The sequence below is a fragment of the Alosa sapidissima genome, chromosome 6 (genome assembly GCF_018492685.1).
Source record: "Alosa sapidissima isolate fAloSap1 chromosome 6, fAloSap1.pri, whole genome shotgun sequence".
Taxonomy (NCBI): domain Eukaryota; kingdom Metazoa; phylum Chordata; class Actinopteri; order Clupeiformes; family Clupeidae; genus Alosa; species Alosa sapidissima.
This window is the reverse complement of record NC_055962.1, coordinates 37,377,144-37,398,187: the sequence shown is the minus strand read 5'-3', so window position 1 is coordinate 37,398,187 and position 21,044 is coordinate 37,377,144. Positions and strand designations below refer to the sequence as shown.

Genomic DNA, 21,044 nt, shown 5'->3' with positions numbered 1-21,044 from the left:
TGTTAGTGTCAGTATTGATTGAGGTTTCAAGTTTCCTTCAGGTCATCAGTCACACAGGCAGAGACATGAGGGCAGCAGCTGGTTTGGGAGGACATCTGGAGATGCTAGCTGAACAGACGCTAGTTTGGGGGGACATCTAGATATGCTAGCTAAACAGAAGATGGTTTGGTGGGGACATAACATCTAGAGATGCTAGCTGAACAGACGCTGGTTTGGGAGGACATCTGAAGATGCTAGCTGTACAGCAGCTGGTTTGGGAGGACATCTGGAGATTCTAGCTGAACAGAAGATGGTTTGGGAGGACAGCTAGAGATGCTAGCTGAACAGAAGGTGGTTTGGGAGGACATAACATCTAGAGATGCTAGCTGAACAGAAGATGGTTTGGGAGGACATCTAGATATGCTAGCTAAACAGAAGCTAGTTTGGGGGATGCTGGTTTGGGGGGACATCTGAAGATGCTAGCTAAACAGAAGCTGGTTTGGGAGGACATTCGGAGACGCTAGCTGAACAGAAGTTAGTTTGGGAGGATATCTGAAGATGCTAGCTAAACAGACGCTGGTTTGGGAGGACATCTAGAGATGCTAGCTGAACAGATGCTGGTTTAGGGGAAAATAACATCTAAAGATGCTAGCTGAACAGACGCTGGTTTAGGGGGACATAACATCTAAAGATGCTAGCTGAACAGACGCTGGTTTGGTGGGGACATAACATCTAGAGATGCTAGCTGAACAGAAGCTGGTTTGGGAGGACATTCGGAGAAAATATCTGAACAGAAGGTGGTTTGGGAGGACATTCGGAGATGCTAGCTGTTGGGTTAATGAGGCCAGGCATAAGGTCTGTCTTCCAGCACACATTGATTAGGTAGATCACTGCACAAAGGCAGGGACCCACCCATGCCAGAAGAAAACTGGACTACAGTTTAGTATGCAAGATAAGCAGGACAGTGAGGAATGTTTTAAGGACAGATAAATGTACCTGACGAGGCCTTGGCCTGATCGGTCTGTAAGGTCCTCCAGGCTAAGGCCCCAACAGGTCGACACACAGGACAGAACTGCTATGGTCATCACAGACCAGTCAGAAAGAGAGTCAAAGGAGTCAGAAGAATCAGAGAGTCGAAACAGTCAGAAAAGAGTTGAAAGAGTCAGAAGAATCAGGAGAGAGTTAAAGGAGTCAGAAGGGTCCAAGTCAGAATGAGTCCTAAATGTCATACGAGTCAGAGTCAGAAGAGTCTTTTAAAGGCATTTGTTTATAAAGCATCAGAAGCAAGGCATTTGTTTATAAAGCATCAGAAGCAGAAGCTCACAACACCAGATATGTCATAAGGGCTAACCCATAATGTGTGTGTTTGTGTGTATGTATGTGTGTGTGTGTGTGCTCAGTCCATCAGACGGTCTCCACACACATGGCGATGCCCATTCCTCCTCCGATACACAGTGAGGCCACACCCCTCTTGCCGCCGGTCCGTTGGAGCGCGTGCAGTAGGGTGACCAGCACGCGGCAGCCGGACATGCCCAGAGGATGACCCAGAGAAATGGCCCCGCCCGACACGTTCACCTGCGGGGAGAGCGGCTTTTAAGTCTTCAGTGTGTGTGTGCGTCTGTGTGTGTGTGTGTGTGTGTGTGTGTGTGTACGTGTGTGTGTGTGTGTGTGTGTGTACGTGTGTGTGTGTGTACGTGCGTCTGTGTGTGCGTCTGTGTGTGCGTCTGTGTGTGTACGTGTGTGTGTGTGTGTGTGTGCGTGCGTCTGTGTGTGCGTCTGTGTGTGCGTGTGTGTGTGTGTGTACGTGCGTCTGTGTGTGTGTGCGTCTGTGTGTGTGCGTGTGTGTACGCGTGTGTGGCCGTGTGCGTGTGCGGAGCGTGTGCATGCGTATGCGTATACGTGTGTGTGTGTGTACGTGTGTGTGTGTGTACGTGCGTCTGTGTGTGCGTCTGTGTGTGTGTGTGTGTGTGTGTACGTGTGTGTGTGTGTGCGTGCGTGCGTCTGTGTGTGCGTCTGTGTGTGCGTCTGTGTGTGCGTCTGTGTGTGTGTACGTGTGTGTGTGTGTGCGTGCGTCTGTGTGTGCGTGTGTGTGTGTGTGTGTGCGTGTGTGTGCGTGTGTGTGTGTGTGCGTGCGTCTGTGTGTGTGCGTGTGTACGTGTGTGTGGCCGTGTGCGTGTGCGGAGCGTGTGCATGCGTATACAGTACGTGTGTGTGTGTGCGTGCGTGTGTGTACAAGACCTTGTCTGGGTGGTGAGGTGTGCGTGCGTGAGCATGTGTGTGTGTGTGTGTGTGTGTGTGTGTGTGTGTGTGTGTGCATGTGCGTGCGTGCGTGTGTGTACAAGACCTTGTCTGGGTGGTGAGGTGTGCGTGCGTGAGCATGTGTGTGTGTGTGTGTGTGTGTGCGCATGTGCGTGCGTGTGCGTGTATGTGTGCGTGCATGCGTGAGACCTTGTCTGGGTTGAGGCCGAGGTCCTTCAGCACTGCTACAGACTGGGCAGCAAAGGCCTCGTTCACCTCAAACAGGTCTACCTCTTCCAGCTTCCAGCCCGCCTTCTCCACCTGGACACACACACACACACACACACACACACACACACAACACACACACACACCATAAGAATCAGGAAGACATTCAGAGTGGTCATAAGAATGTAATACATTTAGTGGACTGGATTTGCTTTTCACCAGATGGCACAAACTCATCCGCTTTATATGAGTGTTACTGTTTACATCAAACTCATCAGTTACTGTTTACATCAAACTCATCAGCTTTTTTATGAGCCTTACTGTTTACATCAAACTCATCCGCTTCATGTGATCGTTACTGTTTACATCAAACTCATCCGCTTCATGCGATCGTTACTGTTTACATCAAACTCATCCGTTACTGTTACTGTTTACATCAAACTCATCCGTTACTGTTACTGTTTACATCAAACTCATCCGTTACTGTTTACATCAAACTCATCCGTTACTGTTTACATCAAACTCATCCATTACTGTTTACATCATACTCATCTGCTTTATATGAGCGTTACTGTTTACATCAAACTCATCCGTTACTGTTTACATCAAACTCATCCGTTACTGTTTACATCAAACTCATCCATTACTGTTTACATCATACTCATCTGCTTTATATGAGCGTTACTGTTTACATCAAACTCATCCGCTTTATGTGAGCGTTACTGTGAGCGTTTGGGGGCAGCCGTGGCCTACTGGTTAGTGCTTCGGACTTGTAACCGGAGGGTTGCAGGTTCGAACCCCGACCAATAGGAACGGCTGAACACCTACTGTAACTCACCTCACTGCTCCCCAAGCACCGCTGTAGCAGGCAGCTCACTGCGTCGGGATTAGTGTGTGCTTCACCTCACTGTGTGCTGAGTGTGTTTCATTAATTCACGGATTGGGATAAATGCAGAGACCAAATTTCCCTCACGGGATCAAAAGACTACATATACTGTTTACATCAAACTCATCCGCTTCATGTGAGCGTTACTGTTTACATCATATCCTGTAAAACCACACCACACTAATGAGCTGCTTAGGATTCGAATTGGTGCTCACCGCCTTCCTGATGGCCAGGATTGGCCCAGTGCCCATGACTGACGGGTCCAGGCCCGCCTGAGCCCAGGAGGTGATTCGTGCCATTGGCTTTAAGCCCCGCCTCTGAGCCTCTGACTGGCTCATGAGCACAGTAGCTGCAGCGCCGTCATTGATCCCTGAAGGACAGGAACAATATTTTATATAATTAAAAAAAAAAAAAAGAAGAAGAACGATAAGGATATCCCATTGTTTTGATGATGTTCAAGGTATGGTACATTTGAATTTTCATAACATTTGCTTTTCACGATTAACGTCATCATGGCACAGTCATTGACATGTGTTATTTATCCTGAATGGAGCCACTGTTATCAAGAAATAAGGAGGATCAACCTTGACACGGACCACAAGAAACATGTGCCGTAGCCCTCTGTTGGATCCCTGCATTCCCCACACATAATTTAAATTTGACTCCCTGATGAAGGCTTGTTTGCCAAAACGCAAGTTTTTAAAAAAAGGTTTAAATGTAACCAAGCTAATAAAATAAAGGCTTTTTAACCTTTAAGAATTGAGAGTGCCTTGGAATTCCCTGTTTTTCTCATCTACATTCTCCCATCCAAAGAGCACCTCAGACAAACAAATTTGAGTCCAGGAAGCGCTCCTAGACAGACATTATGTGAATAATATAACTCCGTTCCACAGAGGAGGAGGATCCCCCACACATAATATAATTCAGTTCTACAGGGGAGGAGGATCTCCAGTGGTTAGGATCTCTGTCAGACCATGTGACCCGTTCCTGACTGGGCATCAGGTGGAACCCATGTGACCTGTTCCAGATTTGCAGAACCTACATGAATCATTGCTAACTTATAGAAACCATGTGAATTGTTACTGACTTGTAGAACCCACATGAACCGTTACTAACTTGCAGAACCCGCATTAACCGTAACTGACTTGTAGAACCCACATGAACCGTAACTGACTTGTAGAACCCACATGTAGACTTGCAGAACCCACATGAACCGTAACTGACTTGTAGAACCCACATGAACCGTTACTAACTTGCAGAACCCACATGTAGACTTGCAGAACCCACGTGAACCGTAACTGACTTGCAGAACCCATGTGAACCGTTTCTGACAGGGCATCTGTTAGAACTCAAACTCCTGAGAGGGGGAGGGGCGTACCTGAGGCGTTGCCGGCGGTGACGGTGCCGGAGCCGTCCTTCAGGAAGCATGGCTTGAGTTTGGCCATGGCGTCCAGGCTGCTGCCGTGGCGCGGGAACTCGTCCTGACGCACCTCTACAGGGCCTGGGGGGGGGCATACACACACACACACACACACACTCCGTTTACATACAGTACATACTCACACTAGACTGGCTCTGGCATGGGGGGGGGGTGCACAGCACACACATTCCGTTTACATACAGTACATAACACACTAGACTGACTCTGGCATGGGGGGAGGCAGTATGTTAACAACGGCTCTCCACAATGCTAGTAGAACGCTCCATTGACTTGAATGGGATTTCCCAACGTTCTACGGTAAAATAATTTGTTTCTCCGTTGCGCATAGGGGTTCAGATCCGTCTGGTTTTATTTTCCGATAATTATTGGCGGACAATATATTATCCCTTACATATACTCTCCAGGTACTGCAAAAGGGTGCTTGCTCCACAGTGGCAGAAAGTCACCAAGAGTAACTGGATCAGACATGACAATTGTGCGGAACGTTTTCAAATTATTTTTTTTTAAACCCAATCCATGTCAAATAGATCTATTTAGATCAGCTGTAGATCATGTGAGTCATTTAAAAGAGAAATATCAACACCTCACTTCTGTTCTGACACATCAAATTAGGGCTGTCACAATATCAAAATTTCAGAATACGATTATCGTGACAAAATATATATCTCTCGTGATTTCCCTCTCACCTGCTCATTTATCAATGCCATTGTTGCGCTACAGGGTAATACTGTGGGTGCATTATTTCCACGATATTCACATCATCATGTTTTAATCATCACAATGATTACAAAACTGGTATATCGCGACACCCCTACATCTAATATCTACACTTCTGACACATCAAATATCAACACCTCACTTCAGACACCACAAGTTGCTCTGGAAATAAACGATCTGATCCCCTGTGTGAGCTCTGACTCAGACTCATCATTCTGCTGTTAAGGTCGGTTGAAGGTCGTGATCTGACTCAGACTCATTATCCTGCTTTTAAGGTCGGCTGCTCTTGCCTTTGCGTGACGGGACGGTGACGGGGACGATCTCGCGGTCGAAGTGTCCCGCCTTTTGCGCGGCCTCGGTTCTGTTCTGGGAAGCGACGGCGAACTGGTCCTGTTCCGCTCGCGTCACCGTCCACTGCTTTGCCACGTTCTCCGCTGGACACAGTCACGTAAACAACAACACAAATAAACACAACAACATGATTATAAACAACACAAACAACACAAACATAAATAACAACCACACAGAGCTTCGCTATGATAAACATAAACACAACAACATGATTATAAACACAGCTTTGCGATAATAAACACAAACATAACAATATGATTATTAACACAATACACTATACAATTATAATAAACTTAGCCACAAGCATAACCACAAGATTAAAAGCAACAAAATAATCATAAACAGTATCTGTGATGTGACATCATGCCTAGAGGCGTACCTGTGATGTGACATCATGTCTAGAGGATGTGACATCATGTCTAGAGGTGTACCTGTGATGTGACGTCATGTCTAGAGGCGTACCTGTACATCATGTCTAGAGGCGTACCTGTGATGTGACATCATGTCTAGAGGCGTACCTGTGATGTGACGTCATGTCTAGAGGCGTACCTGTGATGTCTAGAGGCGTACCTGTACAGTACATCATGTACCTGTACAGTACACCACAAGATTAAAAGCAACAAAATAATCATAAACAGTATCTGTGATGTGACATCAGGCCTAGAGGCGTACCTGTGATGTGACATCATGTCTAGAGGATGTGACCTCATGTCTAGAGGCGTACCTGTGATGTGACGTCATGCCTAGAGGCGTACCTGTGATGTGACCTCATGTCTAGAGGCGTACCTGTGATGTCTAGAGGCGTACCTGTGATGTGACGTCATGTCTAGAGGCGTACCTGTGATGTGACGTCATGTCTAGAGGCGTACCTGTGATGTGACGTCATGTCTAGAGGCGTACCTGTGATGTCTAGAGGCGTACCTGTGATGTGACGTCATGTCTAGAGGCGTACCTGTGATGTCTAGAGGCGTACCTGTGATGTGACGTCATGTCTAGAGGCGTACCTGTGATGTGACGTACCTGTGATGTGACGTCATGTCTAGAGGCGTACCTGTGATGCCCATGTGGTAGGAGTGGAAGGCGTCGGTCAGGCCGTCAGCAATGATGGAGTCTTGGAGGGGCGTATCTCCCATCTTCACCCCTGAGCGCATCTGGACAGTATGGGGAGCCTGAGGGGACAAAAAGCAAACAGGGAAAAGGAGTTTGTTTTTATGCTACTTAACAAGAAGCCAAACAGTGTGCTATAGAATGTAGCCTGTTGTGTGATTTGTTCAGATATTAATATGAGCTTAGCCCAGAGAACAGGGCATGAGAACAGGGCAGAGTGGGCATGAGAACAGGGCAGAGTGGGCATGAGAACAGGGCATGAGAACAGGGCAGAGTGGGCATGAGAACAGGGCATGAGAACAGGGCAGAGTGGGGCATGAGAACAGGGCAGAGTGGGCATGAGAACAGGGCATGAGAACAGGGCAGAGTGGGCATGAGAACAGGGCAGAGTGGGCATGAGAACAGGGCAGAGTGGGCATGAGAACAGGGCATGAGAACAGGGCAGAGTGGGCATGAGAACAGGGCAGAGTGGGCATGAGAACAGGGCATGAGAACAGGGCATGAGAACAGGGCAGAGTGGGCATGAGAACAGGGCATGAGAACAGGGCAGAGTGGGCATGAGAACAGGGCATGAGAACAGGGCAGAGTGGGCATGAGAACAGGGCAGAGTGGGCATGAGAACAGGGCAGAGTGGGCATGAGAACAGGGCATGAGAACAGGGCATGAGAACAGGGCAGAGTGGGGCATGAGAACAGGGCAGAGTGGGCATGAGAACAGGGCATGAGAACAGGGCAGAGTGGGCATGAGAACAGGGCAGAGTGGGCATGAGAACAGGGCATGAGAACAGGGCATGAGAACAGGGCAGAGTGGGGCATGAGAACAGAGCAGAGTGGGCATGTGAGGGTGATTATGATGGGTTTAGTCAAGTCTCAGTGAGTACATTCAACCTCTAATATCATTCAACCTAAGATCAACCCGATTAAGACCACATGGCAAATATGGCGTTGCCATGTAAACAGCATTTTCTGATCGTCTCTGATCGTCTAAACCCAAATAAAGTTATTGAATTTAGTGGAGTATTTTTAATCTTGGATTACATTATTGAGGTGAATTGCATGCATGTATACATCTTAACCCCATTAGAACTATTTCAATTGACAATGCAGAAACATTTACACAATCAACTGCCTTTGCTAGTGAAGAATTGGACTATGCTTTGTTACATGTAAACAGGGCCTACAAGTCATTTAGTAGAGCTCCCCTTGGTCTGCCCGACCATAACCTTGTTTATTTGGTTCCGGTCTACAAAACTGTCTTGAGGAGAACTAAACCTGAGCGACGTTTGGTTCCGGCCTGGTCAGTAGAATCTACACAAGAGCTATTGGACTGTTACTCATGCACAGACTGGGACTTATTCAAGGAAGCATGTTCTAACTGGGATGAACTTGTTGAGACTGTTTCTGCTTATATAAGTTTCTGTGAAAATGAAATAATTCCCAAAAAGGCCATTTTCATTTTTCCAAACAACAAACCATGGGTGTCCAAATCCGTCAAAGGTATCATTAATCAGAGAAATATTAGTTTTAAACAGGGGGATGCCATAGTTTATAAAGACTTGCAAAAACAAGTTAAGAGGGAGCTCAAATCAGCTAAACTTAAATATGACAAAGTCGAATCCCTATTGAATAGTGGCAAGTCACGCCCTGCATGGGATGGTGTGAAGTCAATGATGGGCTTGCAATCTAATAATAAAAAAACCCTCTCATTTGATGGAAAGACCGATTCTGAGCTTGCAGATGAATTGAATACCTTTTACAATCGTTTTAATATTTATGATTTCACAAAGGAATTGTCGGTGTACAGGGAACCACGGGTAGAACAAAATGTTGCCATTGCTATTGATAAGGACAGAGTTCACAAAATGCTTAGGGGTTTGAAGGAAAGGAAGAGCCCTGGTCCAGACAATATTGGTGGCCGCCTCCTCAAAAGCTGTGCAGAGCCTCTGTCTGACATACTCGCCTTTATTTTTAATAAGTCACTCCAATCACACCAGGTCCCTCATCTCTGGAAAGATTCGGTGATTGTGCCTGTGCCTAAGACCAAAGGACCTAAATCACTTAATGATTTTAGACCAGTGACTCTCACTTCCCTCATTATGAAAGCTTTTGAAAAAATGATTAAACAGGAGATTTTAGCCAAAACACAGACGCAACTCAGCGGCAAAGAAGGCCCAATCTATATAGCTGACCCCCGCCATCCCTTGTCCTGCCAGTTTAAGCTACTCCCCTCAGGCCGTATGCACTCCAGGCCCAGATGCAGGTCCAATAGACTCAGAAACTCTTTTATCCCGACTTCCATTTCCATTTTAAACAATCTGCCAGAACTGTTTTAACTATATTTATTTTGAGTCATTACTGTGTTAGATCTTGTGGGTATTTATATTTTTATGTATTGTTGTGTGTCTTGTCCTTATGGCTGTCTGCTGGCTGTGCAATTAATTGCCCCTGACCTTGGCCTTGGAATATGAACGGAACATTCTATCAACTCATATAAATGAGTTATATAACTCATATAAATCCCATAATCGCATTATTGTCTTATTTTGAATAAGACCAATAGTCGGAATATTAATATCCATGTAAGGTCAGAGATGGAGGCTATGGAGCAATGATTGCAGCATCTCTGTGACACTGAAACTGTGGTTAATAATTATCTTACAGGAAAATGCCAGTTCTTTTCATTATTTAATCAGATTACTATTATTTACGCAGACCAAACATTGCACAACAACAGAGACCCAACTGGAGGGAGCAACTTCATAATGGCACTATCTTGCAGGGTATTTATATTTGTCCTTTTCAGACTGTGATTGTTATCAGTCAGTTACAAACTGAACAATTCATATTAACCTGAACTGCAGTACGTCTATGCAAGATGTTTTGATACACTTATCAGAGTTTTGATGCAGTTATGGGGTTGGAAAGCCACAACATGGTGCCTTGCACTAGCACACTGTCCTGTGAGATCGCGGGTGCTCTTTGGCAGGGGAGGTCAAGTCATGACAGCTAGGAAGAGCTGAAATGCGTATTAGGAGGTGCATCTTATAAGATGTGCTGGCCCACTGGAATAAAGGCTTTTCAAACTCACACCAGTGCCTCGGCTTTTGTCTTCTGTTTTTTGCCTTTTGGCTTTTATCTGCTTCTGACAGCTATGGGGTTTCTGGACTGTATTATGTTGGGGTTTCTGGACTGTATTATGTTGGGGTTTCTGATGCATCTAGGGGGTTTCTGGACTGTACCATGTTGGGGTTTCTAATGCAGCTATGGGGTTTCTGATGCAACTATGAGGTTTCAAATGCAGCTATGGGGTTTCTGGACTGTACCATGTTAGGGTTTCTGATGCAGCTATGGGGTTTCTGATGCAGCTATGGGGTTTCTGATGCAGCTATGGGGTTTCTGATGTAGCTATGGGGTTTCTGATGCAGCTATGGGGTTTCTGATGCAGCTATGGGGTTTCTGGACTGTACCATGTTGGCACCTACCCTGCTCATGCTCTCCATGCCCCCCGCCAGCACCACGGTGGCGTCGCCCGTCTGGATGGCCTGGCAGCCCAGACACACGGCCTTCAGGCCCGACCCACACACCATCTGGCAGCTCCAGGCGGGCACCACATACGGGATACCCGCCGCCACAGCCGCCTGGCGCGCAGGGTTCTGCCCGTGGCCTACACGAGAGAGAGAGAGAGAGAGAGAGAGAGAGAGAGAGAGGGAGGGGGGGTAAGAGAGGGAGAGAGAGGGGGAGAGGGGGAGAGAGAGAGAGGGAGAGGGAGAGTAAGAGAGGGAGAGAGAGAGGGGGGGGGAGGGGGAGAGAGGAGGAGGAGGAGGGAGAGAGAGAGAGAGAGGGGGGGAGAGAGAGAGGGAGAGAGGAGGAGAGAGAGGAGGAGAGAGAGAGAGGGGGGTGAGAGAGAGGGAGAGGGGGGGGAGAGAGGGGGGGAGAGAGGGAGGGAGAGAGGGAGGGAGAGAGAGAGAGAGAGGGAGAGAGAGAGAGGGGGGGAGAGAGGGAGAGAGAGAGAGAGAGAGATGGAGAGAGAGAGAGGGGGTGGGAGAGGGAGAGGGGGGGAGAGAGGGAGGGAGGGGGAGAGAGGAGGAGGAGGAGGGAGAGAGAGAGGGGGGGAGACAGAGGGGGGAGAGAGAGAGAGGGAGAGAGAGAGAGGGAGAGAGGAGGAGAGAGAGGAGGAGAGGGAGAGGGAGAGAGAGGGGGGTGAGAGAGGGAGAGGGGGGGAGAGAGGGAGGGAGGGAGGGAGAGAGAGAGAGAGAGAGAGAGAGAGAGAGAGAGAGAGAGAGGGGTGAGAGAGGGAGGGAGGGGGAGAGAGGAGGAGGAGGAGGGAGAGAGAGAGGGGGGGAGACAGAGGGGGGAGAGAGAGAGAGGGAGAGAGAGAGAGGGAGAGAGGAGGAGAGAGAGGAGGAGAGGGAGAGGGAGAGAGAGGGGGGTGAGAGAGGGAGAGGGGGGGAGAGAGGGAGGGAGGGAGGGAGAGAGAGAGAGAGAGAGAGAGAGAGAGAGAGAGAGAGAGAGAGAGGGGTGAGAGAGGGAGAGAGAGAGAGAGAGGAAGGAATCAATGGATACAAAGAGGATTTAAAGGTCCAGTGTTGGGGAAAGTTCAAATCATATGCATCATTGTTAAAGGTCCAGTGTTGGGGAAAGTTCAAATCATATGCATCATTGTTATATCCTTTAGCCTTACTGTTTTTTTTTATTTTGTGTTTTTACTAGGGCTGTCAAAATAACTGATTAATTTTGATTAATTAATTTGAGAAAAAATAACTGATTAAAGAAAATAGCGCAGATTAATCGATTCTGTATGACCCTGAGCCGTTCTGCTGCCTAGATCATTGATTGGAACACTTACTTTTAAAAAACGGCCAGATGGTGTCGATAAAAATAAAGTGTTGAATAAAATAAAGTCCTCTGCAATGTCTGCAGCAAGGGATTTGCATATCACCGGAGTTCATCAACTCCAAAATCGCACATCAATGCAAAGAAATAAGTGTTGACATTGAGGGGAGTGTTAATTTATTTTCATTGTGTCCCCTAGGTTATATCTGTGGCCTGAAATGCCTTGTATGTGAAAAAAAAAAAAAACTTCTTCCCGAAGCACTTTTGAATTTATTTCCTCAGCATATTAGGTCATATCATAGATTATTATGGCCATTATTTGAAGAGTGAAAATAATAATAAAAGAGTGTTTGAACTTTAATGTTACTAATGCTGATTATTCAATGATTCATTTGAATTTAAATATTTCAAATACTTTCACAGCAAAAAAAAAATTATATGTGCGATTAATTTAGATGAATTAATCACAGAGTATGTAATTAATTCGATTACATTTTTTAATCGATTGACAGCCCTAGTTCTTACACCTTAGCCTAACTATGTGTGTGTTAGTTTATTATTTGATTGCATTGCTAGTTTTTATTTATTAACTTATATTAACTGTGAGTCTTTGTATCCTTGTATCCTAGTATCAACTGCTGTTGCTTGTTAAGTGTGCTATAGAAATAAAAGAAACTTGACTTATATCCAATATAATATAAGTATATATACACTCTTTTGATCCTGTGAGGGAAATCTGATCTCTGCATTTATCCCAATCCCTGAATTAGTGTCACACTGATCCCGGCGCAGTGAGCTGCCTGCAACAACAGCGGCGCTCGGGGAGCAGTGAGGGGTTAGGTGCCTTGCTCAAGGGCACTTCAGCACAGCGGCGCTCGGGGAGCAGTGAGGGGTTGGGTGCCTTGCTCAAGGGCACTTCAGCCGTGCCTACTGGTCGGGGTTCGAACAGGCAACCCTCCGGTTACAAGTCCGAAGCGCTAACCAGTAGGCCACGGCTGCCCTAAATATGCTGTGTGTGTGATGTGTGTTATAGAAATAAAAGAGACTTGACTTATATCCAATATAATATATCCAATGGTATTCATGATCATGTCACAGGGTGGGAACTAAAATGGCATCTGGAATTCCATGGGGACTGGTTTTGGGGTGGAACACTATTAAGCCAAGATGGCAGCCCCCTTAAGCACACAGTGTTTACAAATCAGACACAGGTGTGTAGCGGGAATGGTTTTGGGTGATTGGCACTTGAGGTGTAGATTAATTAGACACAGGTGTGTAGCGGGAACGGTGGGTTCGGTGATTGGTACTTTGGGGGGGGACTGGGCTTTTTCTAGGGTGGCCACTCTCAGTCGTGGCGAAGTAGCCTTTGGAGAAGGACGTGACAAGCAGCGGAGCTGGAGTCCCAAAGAGAGGGCGAGCTACAGACGACACGACAGCAGCGTGTGAACGCTGAGTGTGAGCCGCGGCCAAAGACTTCACTCGCCTCCAGTTATCAAGCCTTCCGGGCAAGTCTGCCGGTCTGTCCAGGCGCTGTCCAGGCCGATATCCGAGGGGTGGAGACGTCCACCCCTCACAGAGCTAAGTACCCGTTTTCTGCCTACCCTCTGCTTGTTGCTGTGCGGTGATTACTGCTATTGTTCCTGAGCCTACCCTCTCTTCTCTTGCATTTGAGGCGGCTCACTCGCCGGTTTCCAAGTGAGCTACGGACTACACTCGTCTCCAGTTATCAAGTGAGCTACGGACTACACGCCTCCAGTTATCAAGTGAGCTACGGACTACACGCCTCCAGTTATCAAGTGAAGCTACGGCTTACAACTCGCCTCCAGTTATCAAGTAGGCTACAGACTTCGCTCGTCCCCTGTTCAACGGCGGCCGACTGTGTGTTCAAGCGTCATTGGATGTCAGAGGGGTGGAAGCGTCCGCCCCTCGCAGAGCTAAGTATTTGTTAATTGACTTTTCTATAACTCTGGTGCTACTGCACTGCATTATTGACTGTCCCTACCTAGCAGCTCCTATCCCCTGGCCCCCCCTTGACTGCATTTTTGGTGCTGTTTAGAACTGTGTTGGACTGGTTGCACTCCCTGCCTAGCGCCACCCGGCTGCGGCCTTTGTGTCCTTACCTCTCTGCTCCTGCTGTCTGCCCGTTGCAGCTGACTACCTCATGAACTGTAGCTAAACTCCACCCTCCCCCACCCCTTTGCCTATAGCCCGAGTCCAAGTCGTATAATAGCCGTGTGGTGTGGATTGCAGTGGTTGGATTTCTGTGCTTATGATCGGCCTTATGTAACGTGTGATGAACTGTGTGTATTTTGGTGCAGTGAATTGTGTTTTTGTTACTCGGATGGGCTGGGGTCTATAGGAGGGATTTAGCTGCGTTCACTAAGTAGCCTCTGTTCTGCCACCAAACAGCTGCCACTGGGACGCAGGTCTGCTGACGGCGGGACCTGTTTCGATCGGAGGAGCCGACCACTGGGCAAAGTTGCTTCCGCTGACTTGGCCGCCGGCTCGTTGGGGGTGCTGGACATTCGAACACTGGGAGGGGAGCTCATTTGGTCGATGGGACTTTTAGCATTTAGCTCCTTTTATATGTAACTTAATAAAATACTGGTTTTTAATATATTTCTCGGACTCTTGGCATTATTGAGGAGTAGAGTGTTCTCCCCACTGCTAGAGATTGGGTTAAGGAGGCAATAGCGCCCTCCGCCTGTGACAATCACATGGCGTCAGTTCTTACCTGCGGTGAGTTCATCATCACATGACGTCAGTTCTAACCTGCGCGTGAGTTCATGATCACATGACGTCAGTTCATGATTACATGACGTCAGCTCTTACCTGCGGTGAGCACGTGACCCATGATGACCTCTGACACCTGGTCCGGGGTCACGCCGGCCCGCCGAAGCGCGTCCTTGATAACCACGGAGGCCAACTCATGAAGAGGCAGAGTGGAGAATGCTCCATTAAACGACCCTAGACACACACGCAAACACACACACACACATATGCAGGCACACACGCATACACACACATACACACACACACACATATGCACACGCAGACACACACATATGCACACGCAGACACACACACGCATACACACACACACACATATGCACACGCATACACACGCAGATATACACACACACACACACACACACACACACACACATATGCAGGCACACACGTATACACACACATATACACACACACACACGCACACATATATACACGCAGATACACACGCATGCAGACACACGCACGCAGACACACGCACGCAGACACACACACACACACACAAACAACAGATATGCAGACATTCTCAATTCACTGCGCTCTAGGATATTAACCTATTTATACAATAATATACCATTCTTTTTTTTTTATTTCACCCTGATTGATACTTTGATAATTACAATTGTTTCTTTCCACATCAATAAAGCCACTTGATTTGATCCTATTCATTCTGCTATGTAGGCTACGTTAAAAAATACTTTTTTTAAAGCCTACTTGAATGTAGTTTTGTAGATAAAGATCGCATCTAGTTTGTACTCGTTGTTATCAGTCACTTCTTCTTAACATCATGACATCCCAAAACCATCCTACCTACAGTAGACAGACTGACCAATCCTAACATGTCCCTGACCCATGGCACTATGGTGAACCGGCCAATCACAGTGAGAGTAAACTGAACAGAATGCCAGGCAGCCAATAGCTGCGCAGGAAATATGTCTTCCTTTTCAACACACGAGTAGAGGTAGCTCGCTCACTGAATGACAGCAACCTGGGACAGTGCAGTGGTTGGCTAACCACTACTGTATCAAATACTGTCAACAGGCACGGAACATCGAAACGCATTCATTTAAAAACTTCACTTGCACATACAGCATTTTGTAAATCGTATGTGACGTGCTCGTTTTAAAGTAGAGATTCATGTACTGTGTTTGTTTAGGCTACCACGACAGACAGACACTTTCACTCTACCACTTTTTCAGACATATCACATTCTTACTGGAGAATAACCTAGAGACGAACCAGCTCAGCTCAGTAACTGAGTAACGTAACGTATTAGTATTATTGAACAGGCTTTACCTATCGGGGTTCTTGCTGCAGAGACGATGACAACTGTCTCACGGTCCATCGCGGCGATCGGCAGAAGCAAGGTGCGGTAGTCCAGCGATGCGAAGGCGAGCGAGCTTATCAGTCGGAGGCGATGCGAGTACACGGACAACCACCTTGCTACTCCCTCTTATTAGCATGTTGCTTCATTCATTTGATTACGATAGTCGCCAAATAAGAGAAGAAGAACATGCGATACAGGGCTCCACCTAGCGGCTGGGAAGACCACGGTGCCTTACAAGCTTAGTTTTTCTCAGTCGCTTTGGCATAATTTCTCGAATTATCATCATTCATGTTTAAAGGGGGAAAACATACTATTTTACAGAATAGCTGTTCTCTCGTAATAAAAAAGGCAAGATACTATAATACCTGGCAGATTACATGACAACTCGTTCAACACTATGACTCAAGCAATTCAACTCAAAAGCTAATGCCTACATATTACTTATGCGTTATATGCATCATGTGTGCAAGTGACTAGGTTGAAATAGGGAACTAGAGAATTCTAATGAACGAGAGAATTCTAATGCTTGAATTTCCCCTGGGGATCAATAAAGTATCTATCTACCTATCTAATGCACAAGAGAATAGAGTACCGAAGTCTGACATAGCGTTGCCATGACTCTGAGAAGAACTGTAATGTGACTCAAAACATCTGAGAAGAACTGCAATGTGTGACGGGGGGGTGGGGGGTGGGGGGGTTTGCATGCTCAAGATAAAACTGCAACAGGGGTTTGGGTTAGTATGTTTATTGAAGAAAAAACACATACAAAAAAAGCAAAGCAGGCAAGATATTATTGCAGCGTCGGTGTGTCATTAACAATCACGTCTGCAAAATCCCATAACTATAACCATAACAATAACCATATTACAAATTACTAATGTTATCATCAAGATGCACCCACATATGCCTCTGCTCATACTCTATTTGATTTATATCTGCTAAACAGCACAGCGGTAAAGGTAGCTTGTGTCATATAGATTATGTGGAATATTACACATTTATTAAAATAGTGAAGTACAAACAAAAACATATATTTATTACACATTGCAGAAGTTATTTTAGTCTCTGTTAGTGTGTGTGTGTGTGTGTGAGAGAGAGAGTGTGTATTTTAGTCTCTGTGCTTCTGTGTGTGTGTTTGTGTGTGTGTGTGTGTGTTTGTGAGAGGTGTGTATAACTGTAAAAGGCACATTATTATTGTGATGTTCAGTGATGAGACTACCATGGCGTAATGACAACATGCATCATGATAAGAAACACGATCATTTCTCCCTGACGTGAATCAAACAGGATGTGCGTGCATGTGTGTGTGTGTGTGGTTGTGTGTGTGTGTGTGTGTGTGTGCGTGTGTGCGTGCATTGTGTGTGTGTTTGTGCGAGACTACCATGGCGTTATGACAGTATGCATCACATGATAACAAACACAACCTTTTCTCCCTGACGTGGGTGTGTGTGTGTGTGTGTGTGCCAGACCTGCCTCCACCTGTAACGCTGGCTTTAACTATGAACAAATAACTTTTACTAAAAAATAAACAAACTTCACTTGAATGGTGACCTCACACACACAATGGGAATAACAGTGCGATACTCTTCCCTGGCGTCTCTTCCTGCTTTAGGCCTTATGGGGGATGTTGACGGTGGCGTAGGTCACACTGTCAGCAGCCTGCACCAGAAATCAAAGTGGGGCAGTTACTACACGGTTATGACATGTGAAATATCTCACCTGTGAGCACAGGTAACTCACTCAGTCCACACTGCACACTCACGTTAGGAGGGAGGGCGTGAGCTTGAGAGCGGTGGGCAACCTCAGCGTATGTTACGTCTCCTGACTTCTTCTGTAGACACACAGCGCTTGAAATGACTAGGCATGTTTAACATGCTTTCATCTGTAATACGGAGTATGAAGGAAATGTGTTTGAGTCTCAGAGTGCAGTAATGATGAAAATTAGCCTCATCTATGGGAGCATTAGTACGGTTCCAGTGGCAAACATCCTACATGTTACACAGACCATCAGCATGAGATGGTCTGTGTAACATGTAGCATCACATACTCACATCATCACCAGAGTTAGCACAGGTGTGTGTGTTTGTGTGTGTGTGTTTGTGGTTAACTTCATCACATACTCACATCATCACCAGAGTTAGCAGGAGCAGCTGATTTGTTCACAGTGGAGTAGAGGACATCCGCTGCACCCTTAGTCTGAATAGAACAGAGTGTGTGAGAGTGTGTGTCTGGTCTCATTTAAACAGCCATGAATCACTCACACACAATATGATACACAATATATACAGTCTTACAGATCTAGAGAAATGCTCTCTCATGGGGGTCTTTCCTAATGAGCTCTACAAGGTAATAAGCAACACTGAACAAAGCACAGCGGTTAGTTTGGTTAGTGTACTATGAGGTTCCAGAACACTTCTCTGATATTTATAATAGCAAGAGGAAAGATACTGTCACTGTCACAAGTGATACTGTCAGTGTGTGTCTGGGTTGGGCTCTGTGATGGAGGAGACAGGTGATGTGTGTGTGTGTGTCTGAGTTGGGCTCTGTGTGACGGTGATGTGCGTGTGTGTGTGTGTTGGGCTCTGTGTGACGGAGGAGACAGGTGATGTGTGTTTGACTCACTGTGCCTGTTGAGGTCAGTCGTCCATCTCTGGTTCCACCTGCACATTGAGGTAAATGAGAACAGGACACCCAGGTAAACAGAATAGAATCAACTACTGTACATGGTCAGGTTTCTCAGTGTTATAAACTGTAATATCACAGATGGATCTTAGACATAAATACATGATCAGGTGTCCATGTGTTTGGTCAGCACATAATGCATGAGATGGATCTAAGACATAAATACATGATCAGGTGTCCATGTGTTTCTCAGTGTTATAAACTGTAATATAAGCGGTCAGCACATAATGTAGGAGATGGATCTTAGACATAAATACATGATCAGGTGTCCATGTGTTTCTCAGTGTTATACAGCGGTCAGCACATAATGTATGAGATGGATCTTAGACACTCACATGCTCTTGCCCTCTTCAGCAGAAGTGCTGCTACACAAACAGCCACTACAGCCAGCAGACAAGTAGTGCTGAGAGCAACGAGTAAGACTGAGAGATGGGGAGACAGCAGCAGAGTTATATAGTACTAAATTATAAAATACAAATTATAAAAAGATAAATTAAAAATTATATATCAATAAATACTTAGGAGGGAGTAGCAGTGAGCAGTGAGTGACTGAGAGGAGTGGGAATAAAAAGGAGTTAAATTATATGATACTAAATTATTAAATATAACTTATTAAAGGATGAAGGGGGGTGGGGGTGAATTAATACCCAGCAGTGTGTCAGACTGAGAGGAGTGTGATGAGGAGGAGGTGCATTGGAGAGATGAGGAGGAGGTGCATTGGAGAGATGAGGAGGAGGTGCATGGGAGAGATGAGGAGGAGGTGGAGGAGGAGGTGCATGGGAGAGATGAGGAGGAGGTGCATGGGAGAAATGAGGAGGAGGTGCATGGGAGAGAAGAGGAGGTGCATGGGAGAGATGCTGCTCCAGGTTCAGATACAGATGCTGCAGGTGCTACTGGGTCTGTTGTTGTTGTGTCTGGACAATTAGAATGCTGTGTGGTTAACATACAATGCGTGTTCAGTCAAATAAGGACTCACACACCACGTACTGCCAATGCAAAGATATATTTATTTTTATATAACTAAATACCCATTCTGCTGTAAATATGATCAGATCAGAGAGGGTTAAAGCGGAGCGAGAGGCGCAAACGTTCGACAATTTCCGCGTTCGATTATTGCAAGGGGGAGGGGGGGAAATCCCCCTTTATGCAGACCAGAGTAAACCCTCGCTGCACTAATGTCAATGGAGACTTGTGGAATTTTACCAATAAATTGGTCATTATGTCTTTCTGGATTTGTTGAGAGTTTTTTGGAAAATTTTGTCATAATCTGTAAGTGTTTGGGATCAATTCAAGCCTAAAAGTGTAATTTTTTAGCGTTCGGATTTGTAATAAAATAACTTAATATCAGACCATGCTGCTGCCAGTTACTGTCCGGTTGTTAGCATGCTAGCTAGCCTCTTAGCTAAGGTAACATTTTAAACGGAGAAGTGTAATTTCTTTGAAATGACAACTAGCTGAATAACATTACTGACATTAGTTAAAGTGGATAGTTTATACTCAAGTGAATTTGCAACAGTATATTAAGTTTAAGCGAAGTCCTTCAACTACTAGTCACTTGTTAGCGCATAGCTGTATTGCCATAGCTACTCCCATCCACTTGTATAGCATTTTAAGCTAGCGTTAGCTAGCTAGCTAGCTCGGTTCACATGACTAATTAAATTATTCATATCATGTCCTAAAGAATGATTCATTGGTATCATACATGATTATAGACAATAATACTGTGAACACAATTATGTTCATCTGTTCTTATTCCTTATTAAGAGAGAAAGTTTATTTAGTGACGTAAGGTGACACTCCCACTTATGCAGACCGGAACTGTCCCGTTTTGCTCCCATAGTAACGAATTACGTTGCTCTATCTTGCTAGTAATCAAGGATCTTTGATCAGATGGGTCCCATTCCAAACTTACCCAGGACAGATGGAGAACCTGGAGATGGAGTTGACAGAGGTTGTGATGGAGTTGCCTGAGATGTTGCAGTTGGTGCTGGTTGTGGTGGAGTTGATGGTGGTGGTGGTGCAGGTCCTCTCGTCACCACTGGAGTTCTAGTTGGGTTCACTGCAAAGGAGAGTGAAGGTGGATGTGGAGTTGAAAGTTCTAGTGAATGTGATGCTAGAACACAACATGTGTCTCACATGAGAGAAGCACAATCACTGACCTGGCACTCTGACTGTGTGAACGTGCCCTCCTGCAGTCAGCTGGCATCTCCATGTGATCTGAGTGTGAGTGGGGTTTGGAGTGGTCAGTCTGATGGAACAGCGGCGATCTCCACTGATCTGGAGGCTGTTGGTGTTCTGCAGCTCAGCCCCTCTCTCATTCATCCAGCTCAGATGGACATTTTCAAGACCAGGTAAACTCTGAACTGAACTCCAACAGTCTCCGGCATTGGTGATCAGGTAGCAGTTGAGCTCCACATCACTGCCAGCCTTACTCTCAGTCCCTCTTGAGTAAACTAGAGAACAGGT

The 21,044-nt window shown here is 46.1% G+C and overlaps 2 protein-coding genes across 2 annotated transcripts in view; both read right to left on the bottom strand.

The window, feature by feature from the left end:
• Positions 1 to 1,322: 1,322 nt before the first annotated feature.
• acat2 (acetyl-CoA acetyltransferase 2) lies at positions 1,323 to 16,058 on the bottom strand. The gene is made up of 9 exons (XM_042095133.1): positions 15,866 to 16,058; positions 14,612 to 14,746; positions 10,429 to 10,610; positions 6,892 to 7,009; positions 5,780 to 5,923; positions 4,710 to 4,832; positions 3,547 to 3,701; positions 2,428 to 2,538; positions 1,323 to 1,554 (listed from the first exon to the last, which is right to left on the bottom strand). The coding sequence occupies exons 1-9, from the start codon at positions 15,912 to 15,914 to the stop codon at positions 1,384 to 1,386; spliced, it is 1,188 nt and encodes a 395-aa protein (XP_041951067.1). The 5' UTR covers positions 15,915 to 16,058; the 3' UTR covers positions 1,323 to 1,383.
• Positions 16,059 to 16,681: 623 nt separating this feature from the next.
• The window catches only part of LOC121711490 (inverted formin-2-like), a 53,350-nt gene continuing 48,987 nt past the window's right edge, over positions 16,682 to 21,044 (bottom strand). The window contains exons 3-9 of the mRNA XM_042095135.1: positions 20,738 to 21,031; positions 20,491 to 20,637; positions 18,914 to 19,000; positions 18,519 to 18,556; positions 18,021 to 18,092; positions 17,659 to 17,727; positions 16,682 to 17,555 (exon numbers count right to left, since the gene is read on the bottom strand). Of these exons, the coding sequence (XP_041951069.1) occupies positions 17,505 to 17,555; positions 17,659 to 17,727; positions 18,021 to 18,092; positions 18,519 to 18,556; positions 18,914 to 19,000; positions 20,491 to 20,637; positions 20,738 to 21,031 (758 nt within the window). The 3' untranslated portion in view covers positions 16,682 to 17,504. The remainder of the gene's footprint in view (positions 17,556 to 17,658; positions 17,728 to 18,020; positions 18,093 to 18,518; positions 18,557 to 18,913; positions 19,001 to 20,490; positions 20,638 to 20,737; positions 21,032 to 21,044) is intronic.